Source organism: Opisthorchis viverrini (genome assembly GCF_000715545.1).
Source record: "Opisthorchis viverrini unplaced genomic scaffold opera_v5_220, whole genome shotgun sequence".
In the NCBI taxonomy this organism is placed as follows: Eukaryota; Metazoa; Platyhelminthes; class Trematoda; order Opisthorchiida; family Opisthorchiidae; genus Opisthorchis; species Opisthorchis viverrini.
The window spans coordinates 525,439-543,534 of record NW_008751874.1 but is presented as its reverse complement, the minus strand read 5'-3'; the positions used below and the strand labels follow the sequence as shown (position 1 = coordinate 543,534).

The 18,096-nt window shown below is 41.7% G+C and overlaps 1 protein-coding gene across 1 annotated transcript in view; it reads right to left on the bottom strand.

Annotated features, from left to right (window-relative positions):
• The window catches only part of T265_08424 (hypothetical protein), a gene marked incomplete at both ends in the record, with an annotated part of 96,997 nt that overhangs the window by 32,467 nt on the left and 46,434 nt on the right, over positions 1 to 18,096 (bottom strand). The window contains one exon of the mRNA XM_009174223.1: positions 16,065 to 16,329. Coding sequence (XP_009172487.1) covers positions 16,065 to 16,329 — 265 coding nt within the window. The remainder of the gene's footprint in view (positions 1 to 16,064; positions 16,330 to 18,096) is intronic.

Below are 18,096 nucleotides of genomic sequence, written 5' to 3'. Positions count from 1 at the left end.
CTGTCAGCACTGGTTCGGTCGGAGCAAGCTTGTAAGTTCAAAGGAAATTTGCGCATTGTCATTTTGGGTCGAGTAAAACAGACAATGCTGAAAATTAATTGGGGTAAGCTGTTGTAGTGATGAACGTGTAAATGATGATAAATGTGTGGGCCCGGATACATTAAACGCTGGTCGATGTGAAACAGGAACTATGCACAAGTATTGGGTTGCCAAAATATTAGTGTCCCGTACAAATACGGAGAAAAATAACCCTGGGATAGTATAATTAGCCAGGATATTTACATGGAAAGCCCAGAACTAAATGGAATCCGCAGGGGGCTTTTGATGCGCTTCAATAACATTTGCAATGCCGTCTAGCCACTTAATGTCCCCAAAGCAGTCGTGATCAAAGAACATTGTTAGCTTTTGAAAATTCATTCATTAAATACATGTGCTGCACACAGGCAGCGTCATGTTTTATTTGGTACGATATTCGAGATATCGCAATATATTTTCATGAAAACTGCTGAAAACTCCTCGACAGCTCACAATCGGTCTCGACCTTCTTGGGGCTTACCATGTGGGTACACTCTCCCAGTTTCTGCGTGACCCAAGAAGGGCGAAACCAATCGCGGGCTGTCAAAACGTTTTCAGAAAACTTGTTAGTAGTTTTCTTCATGTCACTGAGCCCTTGAACAAAACGGGTACAAGTAGCAAGACAATTAAAACAAAGCAGACGTACATTGGAAATGATGAACGTGGCAAACACAAATCTAAATGAGACCGCGTTTGAGTGAAAACGAACATATCTCATGGTCTTAATTTTCCCCACATCCTCTAAGATGGCCCTTTGCCAGGCTGTTGGATCTTAAGGACATATTTAACATAACGATGAATTCCCATTAGTAAGGGTCACGTTATGCAATGCTGCCAAAGTCAACTAAACGATTTTATGAAATTCAGCATTAGACCACGTGAAACTGAATGTCTACGAGGTGCATGAGGACTCCGTGTTATCCGATGCTAAAAATAAGACACAATAAGCACTTCGCATCTGAAAAAAATATGAAGAATGAAATTCTTACGGCTGAATCCTTCTCACAATAGTGTACCCACAGCACACTTTGGCAACAGAATGCTTATGAATTACGAATCGGTGGCCGTTTTTGCTAAAGTGGTTAAAAGAACTACTGTTGTTGGAGGAAATGATTTCAGGCAGTTTAATGCAAACAGAACACAAGGTCTGTGGTAATATCACGCTAAATTATGTCGCTTGAGGAGATTGGCACGAATTTGGTGTACAGTGAAGTGAGAAGTCTAAAAGAAGAGGCCAAAACATACGAATGAGAAAGGGCGTCCCACTAGCCGGACAGGCCTCCACTAACTGCGTCACATCCATACGCTATGTCCTTTGTGAGGCTTCCACAAACAAGTGTCGTTCGATCATTGAAAGGTTCATCAGGTATTTGGAGATCTTTTGCTTGAGTGCGCTCACACCTGGCAAACCGTTTGAAGGTGAGAGCTCGGTGCTTGCCCAATGCTTGTCAATAGGTTTTCAGTGGCTTTGGGTGTGCGCATTGTGTGATGAAGGTAGGCAGTAGCGCTTGTCTGTTAACTATTTACCAGGCGCAAAAATAGACTCTTCCCTGCAGAAAAACCAGTATCGTGTAATTTAACCAAATGTCACATGTGACGAATCATACCCTATATTTGACTGAGTTTCTTGAAATTGTCCATTTCAATGCTATTAATCTGTTTTATTGGATGTTGAAATCACGAATACGTATCAGAACTGTTTTCGGATCTTCATCCAAGTACATTCTACTAGAAAAACAAGTCAAAACAAACGAGTCTTGTTGATAAAGCTCCTGGCCCACTGGCTGTAACCGGAGCAGAAAAGCAATCCCGGAACTTGATCAGTTTACAACCGAATTGTACCGGGTTACAGCCTTAAGCTAAGCGACACAGTGATACAACCATACTTTTAGATATCATATTTATACAAGGAACGGAGAAAGGACTCTCAATGAATCTAAAATGTCTCATATACCTGGACTTTTGCACGCAAGACAATGAAGAAATTCCAAGCGCAGAAGGGTTTGAAAAGAATCGTCCCCAAAAAGGTTGGCCAACCGATCAACATATAAGCGATGTAGGGGATGTAACGTTATCATGTGTGTCGAACATTTGTTGAAATAGTGATAGCCCTGGTAATTTCTATAGCGGCTAATTCGTGTGCTATGCTTGACAGTCAACTTGTAAATATTTCGTCGCCACTCAAAGAGATATCATAAATAAACTGTTGGGTTTCGGTGGATCAGAACCAGCCAGGCCACGATCTGATTGCAACACAATACAAATTGCGAACAAACCAATCAATACAAAGGGACAACACGACTAAAAGTAGAAACCTTCATGAGAATTGATTAGGCCCACGCAAGGCAGATCATAGTGCAATGCAAGTTCGAAGTGATCATTCAGAACAGAATAGATAATGCTCAGAAAGTAGCTGGTTGATGCATTAGTCGCCTACAGAGCACAATGCAACATAAATCAAGCTACCCAGCAAGAAAGAGGCTTCCAAAATAACATCCACATCAGTGGATCTCATGTCATCTTTAAAACCCATATAAACGCAAGAAATAGTGAGGGAGGTATCCACTCAGCCATGCACTTCAGTGATGACGAAACGTTTGCAAGCTATGGACGGCCAACAGCTCAATAGCCTACCGGTCAGCCAACACTTATGAGTGTTTAAAAGTACGATACAATCTCATAAGTAATCGCCGTTAAATGCTTCAAAATGTGGTTATGGGTATCAGTCAACAGAAAGCAAACGCGATTGAGGTTTGATACATTACCCACAGATGACTGAACTATTACTCATCTACAGTTTCCCTAGTGTCCTGAGCAAGCAGCCAGGGATGTGCGCATAAAAGATAAGTCATTCACTTTCTGACTACACACCCTCCTTGCTTTCGCCGCTACGAAGTCTCCAAATATTGTCTCTTATCTATTTCCTAATTTATCGCTCATGTTTAAAAAATACCGGGACACTGGATGGGTTGAGTGATTTTATGTTGGAACACCTTCAAACAATCCCAAGGCAGATGTGGACATACTGAGGCATTGTTCAATTTTATTTCCGCCATTAATTAAGACCCTTGGAAATATTAATGGCAGGAAACGCGAAAGTCTATTTAAGGGGCTTATATTGTGGAAATCATATTATCAGTTTTAACCCATAAATTCGTTTGGATGAGGGACAGTGAGGTCTAAATCACCCGCATCGCTGAATACACTGCAACATAGTTGTGCCTAGTAAATGACAGCCAAAGGACTCAGAGATGAAAGAGATTTGCCGAAAACTATAATAAGGAAAACAAAGAGCACCGTGAGTCGAAAAACCTTCGGTATCACAATTGGCTACCTGTCTTATAAAGACGTAACACAGAGAATGGTGTAAAGTAGTGCTTGGAATAACTGGCGTCCTTCCATAAACTGCGGAAATAGTGTATATTTTTGGTAACAAAAATTTGCAGTGATCTCAAACACGATTCAGTCGGTTGAACAAGACTGTCCGTCTTGCTGTACCACAGAACAACGATAGAGTCTTTAATATATCATTTAAGAACAAGTTGTCCGTTGTTGTTTCGGCACAAATATGAGAGAAACGAGTGTATTTTGTAAGTTTTCCGGCCGAAATCTAAAAGGTAACGTTAATAAGCATTACTTTGGTCGTGCTGTTGGTTGTCTAGACAATCTGGCAGTTAAATATGTCCAAGTTTAAAGAAACACGAGGTAAAAAAACAATACCCTTAGAATTTCTTTGGTGATCCAGACGTAAAATGTTTCTGTTTTAGTCACAATCTGCCTCGCGTTCAAATATTTCAAAGAATACTTCCTGCTAACCGTCATCACTCGTCAGCCTGTCTGATGTAAATCTTACGCCACTGTTACCTGCGACAACAGCCACATAACCGGGCAGGACCTTTAGTACCACGCGATAAATATCCTTGGACACGAGGTTAAAAAATAAAAAAAAACACCGGAAAAGCTAGTTTCCTGTAAGAGAAAACCAGTATTCTGTAATGCATGATTTTGAGAAATCAATTAAAAGAGAGCCTGAATACATTTCAAAAAATGATATGTGCAGGAAGAAACGGTGCTGAGGACGCAGTGCGCCAGACGGCACGGTTTGCATAGTAAACAGTCACAAAACCCGAAGATAAAATAAGAAACAAACACAGTCTTATGTGATGTTTCACAAATGCAATAGGACTGCAAACTCTTCCGAAACAACCAAGCACGTGTTTTGGTAAAAGAAACTGTGGTGCAACTTGGTCATTGTCAGCTCTCTCCAGCAAACGAAATTAGGTTAAATGTGACAAAGAATCTAGTGTCCATGATCATGTGAGGTCTACACGTTCTTGATGGAAACTGTTAAAATGAATTTATTTTATCCTAAAATATTATACCAATTGAAAAAAGATATGGTACTGCTGTTTCGTTAAATGCCTAACACGTGAAGCTTCCTTGAGTATAAGATATTATGCGGACGAGCAAAAAAGTGATTCTTGCCTGAGGGTAATATTTTCTACTACAGGTTATTTAGGGGGCAAATCATCCAATAGAGAAATGTATCATTAATCAACGTCATAATCTTCAAAACGGGTGTAACTGTGTAAACAAAGTGAAGACAAATGAGATTAACCACAAAAGAGCAGCCGAAATATCAGACCATTCTGCATCCAATGCACTGCAACATGCTGAATGGGTCAATCCGCATTGTGTAAATTTTGCGGAGCGTGTCTGAGGCAGTATTAGAAATCACAGCGTTTGCACGCCATATGTCACTGAAAATGTCTGTGTAGGATAACAAACGATGATTTGAGATTTCAGAATTTAATGTCAAACATAAGTAAAAGTCTTTGAAGAAACAGAAACCTAGAATTCGATGGACTGTCCATTCATTCCGATTGATGATTTGATTAATACAGCATAGGGGCGAGACGGCCCAAGTGAGCAGACCGCAAATTTACTGACCGGATGGTCCGTGGTTCGAATCCGATCTCTGTCTCTCGACTTCCCGTGTCTAGGCTTGGGCAGCATCCCAGCCCTCGTACAACCTTCGGGGGCATGGCAGTTAGGCATGGAAAGGGTGCTACAGCTGAGCGACACGAACACAGCATGCAAACCTCACCCCACGGATCGTCTTAGGGCGGAGGATCTTTGTATATTTTCATCTCTTGCCTGCCTTCAACAGAAAACACCGCAACGTGAATAAGTGAGTAACGCTGTTCTCATTATTGGGTGCATATTGAGTTGACAAAAATTTGCAAGCCGTCTGTTTGTATTACGCATTTTTATAGAGACGTGTCTTCTAACAATATGGACTATGCTTCGCTACTTGCCCTCATCTTTGAAGAAACCGCGATTAGGGTGTCAGTCAGTTTTGATCACTTTCTGCGACTTAACTGATGTTAGAAGAGTGCCATGTTGCGACAGAAAGCATCGAACCGTAACTATACAGGGAACTAAAAAACGACTTTCACCGCACAAGATTGTTACACCGATTGTTGAGCACTGATGATGTCACCTCGATTGGTGATGAAACGTTTGCAAGCAAATTGCTCAGCTCAGCGAACAAGCCAACGACCACCATTGTTACACCCAAATCAAAGTGACCAAACGGAGTTGTAGTGTTGTCAGATTACTGACTAAGAAATCTGTTTCAGAGCCCTTTCGGTGTGAATAATTCTAGAACCCTTTTAATTGCATACTGCATTGCAGCTGTGATAAAAAATGATTTCTTCTGATCCAATATCACATTCGCAATAGTGTGCAAGGACAGTGCAGAATCAATACGCAAAGTAGCAGATACGTGAATAAAAGCTGTAATCTATGGATGATAATATTCGACTGAGTGAAGCCAAACAAATCGATCGCAAGGTGCGTTCGCTTTGTGACCAGGCGGTCGTTTGCATAAGCAATATAAACAAACATCGTTCATGGCTGCTTCGCGACCACAAAAAATCGATGGTCCCATCAAACAGATGGTGCTACACTGAAGGAATAATGTTCGGTCTTTTGACTCAAAGACCAGTAGTTTTTATCCCAGCAATTTTGTTCTTCCCCATTGTCAGGCTTAAGCAAGTTCTGCACGAAATACTGATGGTGGTGACTTCAGACGATCAGAGATGTCAGTAAGCCTTCCTAAAAGTACACTCATTTGCAAATCAGTTTGGTTTCCAGAGACTGAACTGAATTTCTAATTATGATATTCCTCAACTAAATGCGTTGCACAATGGTCACAATATCAGGGATATCGCAGCATATATTTTTATAAAGGTTGCTGAAAACTCCACGACAGCTCACGACCGGTTTCGACCTTCTTTAGGCTCATCATGTGGACGCAGTCTCCCAGTTTCTGTCAACTTTGTGTTCTACGTGACGCAAAAAGGGTGAAATCAGTCGCGGGCCGTCGAAACGTTTTCAGAAACCTTGTGAGTAGTTTTCTTTATGTCACTGATCCCTTGATCAAAACGGGTACAAGTAGCAAGACAAGTAAAATGAAGCAAATGTGAAATGGAAATGATAAACTTGGCAAACATTGAACGTTCAAATTGGGAGACACGAATCTAAATGAGACACGCGTTTGAGTGAAAAGAAACATATTTTACGATTTTAACTTCCCCCCCCCCTAAGATAGCCTTTTGCTAAGCTGTTTGGATCCAAAGGATATATCTACCATAGCAACCCATGAGTTCCTATTAGTGAGGGCCAAGTTATGCAATGCTGTCAAAATCAAGGCGACAATTCTATAGAATTCAACATTAGATTATGAGGAACTGAATGTCCACAAGGTGCATGAGGACTCCGTGTTATCCGATGCCAAAAATTAGACACAATAAGCGTTTGGCAGTTACAAACGATATAAAGGATGAAATTTTCACGGCTGACTGCTTTGCACAATAGTGTGCCAACAGCACGCTTCGGCAACAGACTGTTCGTGAATCACGAATCGGTGGCCGTGTTTGCCAAAGTGCTTTAAAGAACTAGTCTTGTTAGGGGAATTGTCTTCAGGCAGTTCAATGCAAACAAAACAAGTTCATATTTTTGCGATGTTTGGCGTTCTGTTACCAGTCTGTTGAAATAAATATTTTCGTCTTTTTTCGCCCCACTAAGCCATTATTGAAGAGGATTATGTCGTACCTTGATAAAATGACTGAATTAAGCGCTCAAGGGTTTTCCAATTTTGGTATTCTGCTGCTCATAATTTTATCAAGACATCTCAGAATGCACACACGCATGCCAGACAATAAAATGGTCGGTAACTGTCGCAGTGAGGTGTTTCAACATCTGCGCGAATAGTCAGCAGACTATTTTAGGAACGCTGCACCGGATTTCTGTTAGACTAGTACTGATTGGATTGTTTAGTCAGGCTATCGTATGTCATTTTCAATTTCCTGGTCCATATACAGTGGTTTCTCAAGGGTTACCAACAGCCCAATTAGTAGAGATTCTGTTTGATTTTGGTGTACCTAAAAACACCTAGGCTTTCCAATGATGTTGCTGAGATGCACTTTCCAAACTGTGTTGACCAATACTATTCCAAGGCGAAACACTTCCATTTTAGGTAGACTTTAAGGCAACTGCAGTAAAGTCCGTAATGAAGTTTGTTCAGGTTGTACTACCGAGTCTTTGGAAAGTTAATGGGTTGAGGTGAACATGAGTTATTCATCACCTGTAGTGGCTTCTTCGTATAATTAACCACTATCTTAGAGTCTTAAATATGAAACATGTATATGGTGAATTAAGTTCACGGGACAAGTGTAGCTGTTCATCCAAAATTGGCGAAAAAATCCGCAAGTCGAATTTTTTGGGATATAGACAAGCTTTTCCTTGGACTGAGTTAGTCCACTGCGGCGGAGTGTCACAGTCGAAGTCGGGTGGAACCCATCACAGAGTGGTCACAGTTGGTCAGTCCTTGCAACTGACTGATTTGCTAAACTTAAAATAGCTCAGATCCCTTGATGAAATTCCACCATCATACGTCAAGGTCATTGCTAACTAGCGTTTGGCTTTACGACAATTCAGGTTCGTCACATGCGTTCGTTTTTTCTGCTCCACCTGCTGACTGCTTACCTCATCCTATTGTATCGTTTCAAACTCCTTCGCCTACACAAAAGCTACTGGCTTGCTCTGGTCCGTGAGCAGCTCTGGTAGTACGAAAACTAACACTTAATATCGCTCTGGGAACATTTATATATATATATATGTGTATATATATAAAGATAAGAATATAGTCTTGTTTGTCTGCGTAACTCGTCAGAAGTGATTGTCATACCAATAATCATAAATGAGTCCTCAGAGCTGACCTGTTTAGAAAGTAGTCGGTGTTGCGAACTTAACTATATGGCTCCTAATTTGATTGCAGCTTCATTCGCTGCAGATGAATCACGAATAACGGAGTGCCGTATTCACCTCTCGACAACAGATGTGATCACAGCGGTGCCATCACACGTTGCAACGTAGAGCAAGTTGCAGCATGAAGAACACGTAATCACGCCACTATTTCAAGAAAACAAACAGATTAGGTGACACGGTGAAACAAATTAAGTGAGCAAGGAAGCTGGAAAATGTAGAACTACATGAGTAAACCGCCATGCCGGTAAATTGCAAAGTGATCACCACACAGCGGAAATAACTTTGTCGCGGCAGCGAGGAAGAGTGAAAGACCCCCGAATTCATATATACAAGACGTTTAGACTCACTAAGCGCAAACCCATCACAGGTCCACATTAATTGCTCAAAAAGAAGTAAAATTTGGGGACATAAAATGGATATAAACCATTCATAAGATTGTCAAAAACTCTTCAGTATCCCACAACCAGTTTCACTCTTCTAGGGGCTTATCAGGCATCGAGCCTCCATCAACCATTTGTGTTACTTGAACACGAATTGCACGAAATTGGCGAACTCCATTCACTTGCATTTTGAAAAACCAATTTGGCTTTGACGGGAGATTCACCTGGAACCCAGCTGAATCTCTTGTCGCAGCGGAATACATTTTAAAATTTGTGCCAGCCTGGAAATGCACCTTTTGCTTGATACAAACCCTCACACTTGTAATTGCTTAGGTAATTGCAATTCTATCGCGACAGGAGTGTGACATGGAGGTCGTCGACCCTACCACCAGTTTCGCAGATCAAAGAGTCATTTATTCTAGAGCCTTAGCAACTATCCGATTTGCTCAGTTTTGTCTGTTTATATACCACTTTCACCTGAGTCTTCACCTTAATTACGTGTGCATTGTGTTCACTGAGTCACACCTAAGTCGAATGATTGAAACGGATAAGTAATTCAAACAATTTCTACGAGTTCTTAAGTCCTTTGTGTAAGTTCACTGGTTACAGATTACTTTAAATCATCAAAGGTTATTTTTTATAGCCATTTCGAGATTGGAGTACGTTATGCAAATTGAAAACGTTACATGTTAAGTCCATATCAGAGAAACACTTCGTCAAAAACTTAGGAAAGTGAAGTTCGTCTGCACAGTCGGTTTGACCTTGAAGACCAGCTGCATCACGTCGGATGGCTGGGGTTTGATTGGTCGTAAATAGAACATAAGAGCTTGATATAATTGACAACTATACCGTTCGTAGCAGAAGATACGAGTAAACAATGTCACACCGTCAAACTTATTGATTTAAATATCCGGTATTCGGGGGCAGGCTAATTTTGTTCCATGACGTCATGGTGTAAATTAGCCGCAATATTTCACACAATGCTCCTTCCCCTTCCTTCAAAGAATCCTCTTCCTAAACGTATGTGCGTTGACAAATATCGTAGACCTTGTTTGCAGTAACGGTTGGGATACTCGGTCAAGAATAGTAGTAAGGTAATCATATCGTAGACTTCTATGTGACACCGAGTGGCCTAGAGATAAATGAACTCTAGTAAGTACCGTAAATAACGAGGATGGCCATGCTATGAGTGCGACAACATAAATTTGGCGACATCGACCAACTGTGTTTGTTGTTGCCTAACTTTGAACTACCAACTCGTCAGTCTTTCAATCTTGAATTTCCAATACAGTGTTTCCAAACAAAATCCTTTTCACGTGTGACACATTTATAGGGGTTGGTACTCCCTCAGAAAAATATCACTTTTGCGCGGTTTTTCAAAAGAAAAACAGATTAACAGACTTGTGGGGGATGTACACTCCACTTAGTTTAACTTATGCCATATATGTTCAATTTTAGGGTTCCGAAAAAAGATTTATAATTCGTCCGTTTGTGCACGGTACATGTGGGGCTAGACCGTATTTGAAAACCCGGCAAAGATACCCGACAAGAGAATGACTCACATTGCCCTGTCTGATGATCAAGCACACCGGGTCACGTAGTATTCCGGTTGAAAGTTATGGGAAAATGTGACATAGAAAACAGTCGCAGAAAGAAATCGGCAATAAATCATGCCTCATCTCGTTAAAAAACGCAAATAACAAGGGCAGGTAAATATTGCATGTCAAAATGGGCTCCCACCGACTTTCTAAAAACAGTCAAACGATGAACCAGTAAGTGCAGATACGCTTGGCAAAGCCAAGTTTTTGTGAAAATTCAACACTTGATGTTAGCACTTTGGGTGAACCAACGGAAATGGAAAGTTAGCATCATTAAACGTCTCGTACTTGACTAGAACAAGGAAAAGTTGGAAGTATGGTGTTGAAATAGAAACCGATTTTTCCTTATGAAGACTGGAGAGGCATCAGGACCTGACACGAAGGTGGTGAAGAAGGAATTGACCTCCGCGACCGTCGTTTAACATTGAAGACGTATCACAGTAACCATTAGGCAAAGATAGCTACTCTTGACCCGGAACTACCCTTGTTGTATAGCTGAGGCTCATCGTGTTCAATACACTTGCACTACATTGGTAAAACTGAGAATATTCTTCATATAAATATCATACCAACATTAAACGAGATGTGGAATGAAAAATGTGTGGTTTCTATGACTTGTTCTTCCCCAAACCAGCAAATTCATAGCTGTTGCTAGTACATATGCCCAAACTTAACGTCGAAGCGGAAAAACCATAGTAATCCTGTATTCAACGAAAAAGTACACATCCTATCTTTGCCTTTTGGTTGTCCGCAGGGACGAGCATATATGTTAAGTGGGGCAGAGTCTAAGTTGAAGGAAAGACTATAAGGTTTACGAGAAATACACTCATTTGCAAATCATTTGGTTTTCAGCAACCTTGTGAGAAGTTTCCTTTATGAAAATATACTGCAATATCTCGAATATCGTGCCAACTGAATCATGAGGCAGCCTATGTGCAGCGCATTCGGTTGTAGAATATCATAAACGAGAGATTCAGTTGAGTCTCTCTTGAAAACCAAATTCACTTGCAAATGAGTGTATTTCTCGAAATCAGTGCAATGGGGGTTCAAGTAGGACATAAAGGACTGCGCCTACCCGATGAGCCCCAAGAAGGGCGGAACCGGTCGTCGGCTGTCAAGGAGTTTTCAGCAATCTTGTGAGTAGTTTCCTTTATGAAACCAATAGGTTTAGGTCGTTTGTGGAACCACTTCCTGTAAATAAACTAGGCCGAGGACTTATGTTGAATGTGGTTCAACTGGAATGCAACCGCTTTTGGTGTTTGACTTATCTTTGGTTCACAGTCTACCTTTTGGATATTGCTGGCATGTTGGGATAAACTAGATTACCCTTTTATCTTGTAACATACAGACAAACTTTTCAAATAATATGGACACAGTAACAATTATGAGTTGCCAAACCCTTTCCCGTAAAGGGCCGATAGATTCAGTATCACTTTGTAGCTGAATAAACTGAACGGTCTTTACATAAGTTTCAATCACGGAGTGGTTGTGGATCACAAATTATCGTCATACAAAATCAATGTTGACCGGTCCCACCAGAGTTTCCCATAGATGAGGGGTTATAGTTCAGTGTTGACTAACAGAGTTACTGAAAGATATCAGCATCTGATATTTGCCGACCAGTGTTTCAGCAACACCAGCAAAAAGTGTTTTCCTTTTGGCCGAAAATAGTTGATCATTTGGAAAGCTTCAAAAGGATTGTTTCTTCCGGATTATAATCCCCTACCAGTCATCTATTTCTGGGAGAACGTCGCTCTGATATCTGTAAAATTTCAGAAAAAATTCCATTCCACATCTTAGCATTAAGGAAAGCCCACACAAGATTGGGTATTTGTACAAATCTCGTTAGGAAATGTGCAGAAAACAACAGTGACAGGTCCTGTGCTTTGTCATCTTCTCAAAGAGGGTTGTGTCACTTCTAAAAAAGCCGCGGCTCATTGGTAAATTGTCTTGTACTTCTTATGAATGCCTCGGACGCTCTGAGGAGAGATCAGTTTGGCCGGACGGGGTGAATGAAAATGATACCGTGAGGATAAAATAATCGCTGTGAGGTCCTCAACCCCCACTGAAACATGTTTAGCTGTAATGCGACTGCCCTTGTTCACAAATGTAACGATAATATGAAAGATCCGGTAAACGACTGGGTTTTTTTGGACAGGTTCTTGAATCTTGAGGACACAAAGCGAAGCATTTGTTGGGGTTTAGAGTTGCTTATTCCAAAAAGTTTAATGTTTAAGAAAAATGCCGTGAGACCAAACATAAGTAATCTTACTTGGGAGATCTTCGCTAACAGAAAGATCACTACCTTCCAGTAATTTGTTTCCAAAGTAGTTTCTTTAGAGGGCCCATCCAGGTGTCGCCACCGATTCATGGGATCCATATTAGCGGATAAAACAAGCCTGGGGCAAACTATGGTACGAGAGCTTGCTGGTCTCGGTTTAATTGTCCATAGATATATCGGAGTCGGCGATGCTGGATGTTTTCCGCGATTAAAGTACCTACCGCACAACCAAATACCGCTTTCCAAGCACCTCGTTGCCAACACACTGACAGCATCTACTATGGAATGAAGTATATGTAAAACCAATGGCATTCGACCTAGAGAGCAAGCCTTTCTCTGTTTGCCCTAAAGATGAATAGCGGTTTCCTCTGATAGTTCCCATTAATCGATCGCGTAATTTTCGTTAGATCGCATATATTCAACCAGCCTTTCTCTCCATTGGTCTCCGTCTTACGCGGGCATATAGACAAGTATCTCACAGTGCACACATGTTTGTACACGATTATCCACTCCGTTTACATGATAATTTATCAACGGATACCGACATTGTGAAAACAAAGAGTTCTAAGGGTCATACAAAGATCGATCCAGACTGATGTAGCACGCAGCGGTTATTTTTCAGTCGTGATCAATATAAACATAATCAAATGGTAGTGCATTCATACCGGCTTAAAATAATGGAGGATATAGAGGAGACTAGTGGGCAAGTGCCAGGATACTTATCTTACGGCAATAGTTGATTTATTGTTCCTTTGACTCCATCAAAGCTCGTGGAGCAGTCGGAAATGACATCAGTAGCTAAACGAGAAATAGGCTGGAACTGCTAGGTGAACTCCTTTCAAAAGTTGCAGCAACAGTATGCCTGTTTATGATTGCCATTGCGGAAATAAAGACCCCTTTTGGTTGATATGACCGGGCTCCTTTTGCGATCTTTAAGGGGTGAACTCACGGCATTTTATTGATTATCCTCAAATTAAATGTCTAACACCCCCTCGAAAAACAAACTCAAGAGTGGGAGTCAGATGCACGTTTTGTAGTCGAACATATTTGAATTTCACAGCCAGTGGTTACAAGACTTCTGCAGTGTTTACCTTCCTGGAGCGACTGCTTTTATTCTGTTGCACATGCTGATGTACTAGTTGACTGACTAGTGTGCTGCCGATTGCCTAATCAACCAGCCACTGTTTAAAAAAAACCATTCGAGACTCGGATAGGAAAAAGTCCTCAACCAGCCATGTTTAAAAAAAACCATTCGAGACTCGGATAGGAAAAAGTCCTAGAGCGTGTCAGGATTGCAAAACAACCCGACGATCGACGGTGCATCTGAGACAAGATAATCTGCTGGCAGTAATTGTGCGACAATGAAGTTTAATGCAAACGATTTCAACCAACCGTTCATATAAAGTCGAATCTCAGGGCACGTATACCAAATTTAGTTACTTACGATTCTACGGCTGGCGGCCTAATGTCTTGCTTCCATCTTGCTGGATAACCGGCGAAGACCGCGAGGTGGATAACGCATGACTGGGCAGAAGAACGTGAAAGAGATTCCGAAGAGTTTGGGTTGTCAGTGTTGTACGGCTCCCAGAATGGGCTCCCCGTGACCCCATCTGTGCTTGACTGGAGACAATGCAAGAAATGGCGGCTAATCGATGTCATCGGCGTTCGTGCTGTCAGTTATTTCCAGACTGTCTGATTGAGCACTTGGCGGTGTAGGCACCTAAGAACGCTCGCCATAGGCCAGCACTAGTTCCCCCCTTCATCCACTCTTTCTCTTATTTTCACTCTAGGGTTATAGATATAAGTAGACGAACTTCATGGTTGTACGGCAGTAAAGCATCAGTGTCAACACTGATGATGTTGTCTTTGATGAAGATGATGATGCAATAAAAACTTGTTATGGTCATGCAGTCATCTATTACCTAGTGAACACCACTGGAAACACTTGGTACTCATTTCGAGAAGTATAATCAATGGGGAACACGTGTTGCAAAGTGCGAAACGTATGAATGAGCGGCGAATACCCTCCAATTTGTGCACAATGGGTTGATCGCTCAAAAGCATCCAAATGAGATTCCATCTGCCAAGAACATCCGGTAAATCCCGTTTCAGAAAACCCCACATGGGTATCAAGTATTTATAAGCGTGGTTCTATTTTGTCATCTCAGCCGGCTGAAGTAACCAATATGGGACGGGAACAAACCATGTTTTTGCAATTTTATACACGTCCCTTGTAAAAAAAATCCATCTAACCAGGTACTGACAGCTTACCCCTATTGTCCTGCTATCTGATCTATTTCGCTTTTTAGAATGCGGTTTATTTTCATCTGACTTTTTGAAAAACTCGGGAGATCTTTGGATGGGCAGGCATATTTCAATCGTATCCAGTTTTTTGTTGCACTAATGCTTTGTAACAATGTTTGTCAAGAGTCGTGCACACCTTTCAAGATACGGTGCGCTATTTCAACTCTGTCTCCGTCAAGCTGCCGAGAACAAAACGCAGTTTTGAAGAGGTGACAGTGCGTGACCACGACGCGTTGCATTTAGGACAATACACATTGCTTACGCAATGGCCTTCTTCTGACGCTAGATAAACGGTTGCAAGTAACACCCATCCTTTAAACCCAACTCATACCAAAGGCTCAACTATTTGGGAACAGTTTTCTGAAGCTGTGACAGATACATCAAGAGATACTAGAAGTTGGGTTATATGAAGTGCCGAATCTTGACATAGATGCTGCCTTACAGTCACTCAAGTAAGGCACCGAGAATAACGACAAATCAGAATCGTAAAACTTCTAGACGGAGCTAACTGTTCACGAGAAGCCAGAGATCGATGTTCGCAACATGTTACAGTAGAATAACCCTAATAGGGTTTGGAAATAGTATGAAAGCGTCTCAGTTCAGTGTTAGCCATCCATATAACAGGGTTTCCATGAAATCCACATCTGGCCACCACACTTATATTTTTGGGCAAAACATGACCCCAGAACTAATGGGGAGAACGTCCTGGGTTCTATTCAGCCTTTGAATTGATTTCGCCTCGGCTTGAGTAGCCTAGCAATACCTCATACCCCGTGTTTTTTCGGGTTGTCTAACAGCTGCGTACTGCAGGGTAAGGATATAATTGGCTTTAAAAAACGATGCCTTCTTCACACGCCACTAGGCTGAAATTTATTCTCTTGGATGTTCTTGAACACATTCAAACGGAAGCAGATAGAGTATGGGATGTTATTCTTCTACAAACAAATTGTTTTCAAACGATCTTGAACTCGTCAGTTTTTGGTAATGTCGCGCAGACGGACAGTCGGAACCATGTGTTTACCAATTTTTTCTTGAACGTACGAAATGTTCACTTCCGATCAAGGTGAAATATGGATAACACAAATTACTTACCAACATCTTTGTCCTGGAAGTTCTTGATCTCGTCCGCGACAGCCTGATGTTCGGACAAAACCGCTTGCTGATAAGCTGTGTGGCCGGCACGGTTGAGTAGCTTTCTATCTGCTCCGCGAAATAGGAGCAGCCTGGCGCATGCTTCTTGTCCCGTAAACGCACAAATATGCAATGGAGTATTTCCATTCTTGGAAGTTTGACTATTGATGTCGGCGCCGTAGGTAATTAATGTCTCCAAATGGAGAACACGACCAAATCGACAAGCCTGAATAGAATAACAAAACAGGAGTTTGTAAACTACGTTCGAATGTGCATGAAGTGACTGACGAAGCATCGTTAACAATACGCGGAAGTGATTCAGCTCTGAATGCATGATCATTGCGGTATCTCTCCATGAATATTAAATAGATTCGGTAAACCGTCAATCGATGATCGGAAATCACAACCCTAACGAAACACTTCGTGTGCCGCCCCCTTCCCAAAGTTTAGCCACATTCATAACTGGCCGTTTCTCAGGCTGATTTTTCGGAGCTTAATTGAGAAAGCCTGTGTAGACGATCATATCAGAAAATAGGACAGTCGAATTTAGTTTTTGTGTAGACAGATATAAAGTCACAGTCGAACACGAATATCAGACACTCTCATGTATCTTCGGGTTCTCCCAATGTTCTACCTGAATTCCAAACTATAGGTGTGACAGATCAAAACAAAACAATAAATCGTCCACATAATGAAATTCGACAGACTATCCTAATCGGTAAGTTTAGACTGGTGGTGATTCGAGTGAACTTTATGGTAGCTGATCACAAGGCTGAACACAGTCTTTACGAAAGCTTGGCTATTCAGCCTCACCAAGGCCTTGCATAATGGGATGGGCCAGGTTGCGGACGTTCCGAACTACATAAAACGGTTTCCTAATCAGCATTAGAGTAGAGAATAGTAGTTTCCTTGCCCCAACCCACTTCAGTCTCTTCTTAACAAATATTTGAGCGTGCCGTCGTTGTCAAAGTAGCATAACAGTTCGATAACGGTGTAAGGGTGATACTATTGATGGGGAGGCATGCCAGTAGTATGTGTTGTTCGTGGAATTTCTCTTTGCGTCTCTCGAAAAGAAGAGATCTGTTGCGGACTTTGTGGAGCCGCTTTGTAACATTTGCTTGGATTTGAGCATCAAATGACTGGAGTCAATGAATATCCAGGGAAGTTCAAGAAGTCGCCTTCAGGAGAAGGTGGATGTCCAGTGTTTGTAAATAAGATGCAAAAGAGAGTTTTGCTTCCCTGTCCAAAAGTCTGTAACCGGTCAGTTGACATTTTCTAATAAATAACTCCGCACCGAAGGGCTTCTTTCTTTCACCGGTAGGATAGCCATCTGCTCAACTCGAAGAGGTTTCTGGCAAAAACACTGGTGCTGCTGCTGCCTGAGTCCACTGCCGATATGCTGTCATTTGCAGTTGTCTGTATTATTTGGTATTCTGAAACAGAATTAGAGGGGTTAACTGCGGCGTCTGGTTCAGCGGCTTCTTCATTGGCTTAATTATAAATATTTGTTAAAGGATTGTCTTTCATCAGTGTCCATCGCGAATTCATCGTAAAACACTACGCACTCTACCAAATGGTTCTTAGCCAGTGTATTGACGGATGTAAAATTTCTCACAAGGAAATATATACACGGAGTGTAAAGGCCACCACGACACATGAATACCCTGAAAAACGCGTCTGCAGCGATGTACACCTGTGAATAAACATCCAGGATGGACCGTCCCGACCTAAAACTGCCACCTTGACGTGGCTGAAAAACGTGCAGCGATGTACACCTGTGAATAAACATCCAGGATGGACCGTCCCGACCTAAAACTGCCACCTTGACGTGGTGGTCGGGCGGGCTCATGTCCATATTTATGGAAGCAGCGATGCTGCCTTCCCCCGAGGAAGGACGGGTTAGAAAAGGTCGGCCCCAAAAAACGCACACTCCGATCGCCCAACGGTTGACCGTGACCGCCGGCGCATTATCCAATACGGTCGAAATACTTTT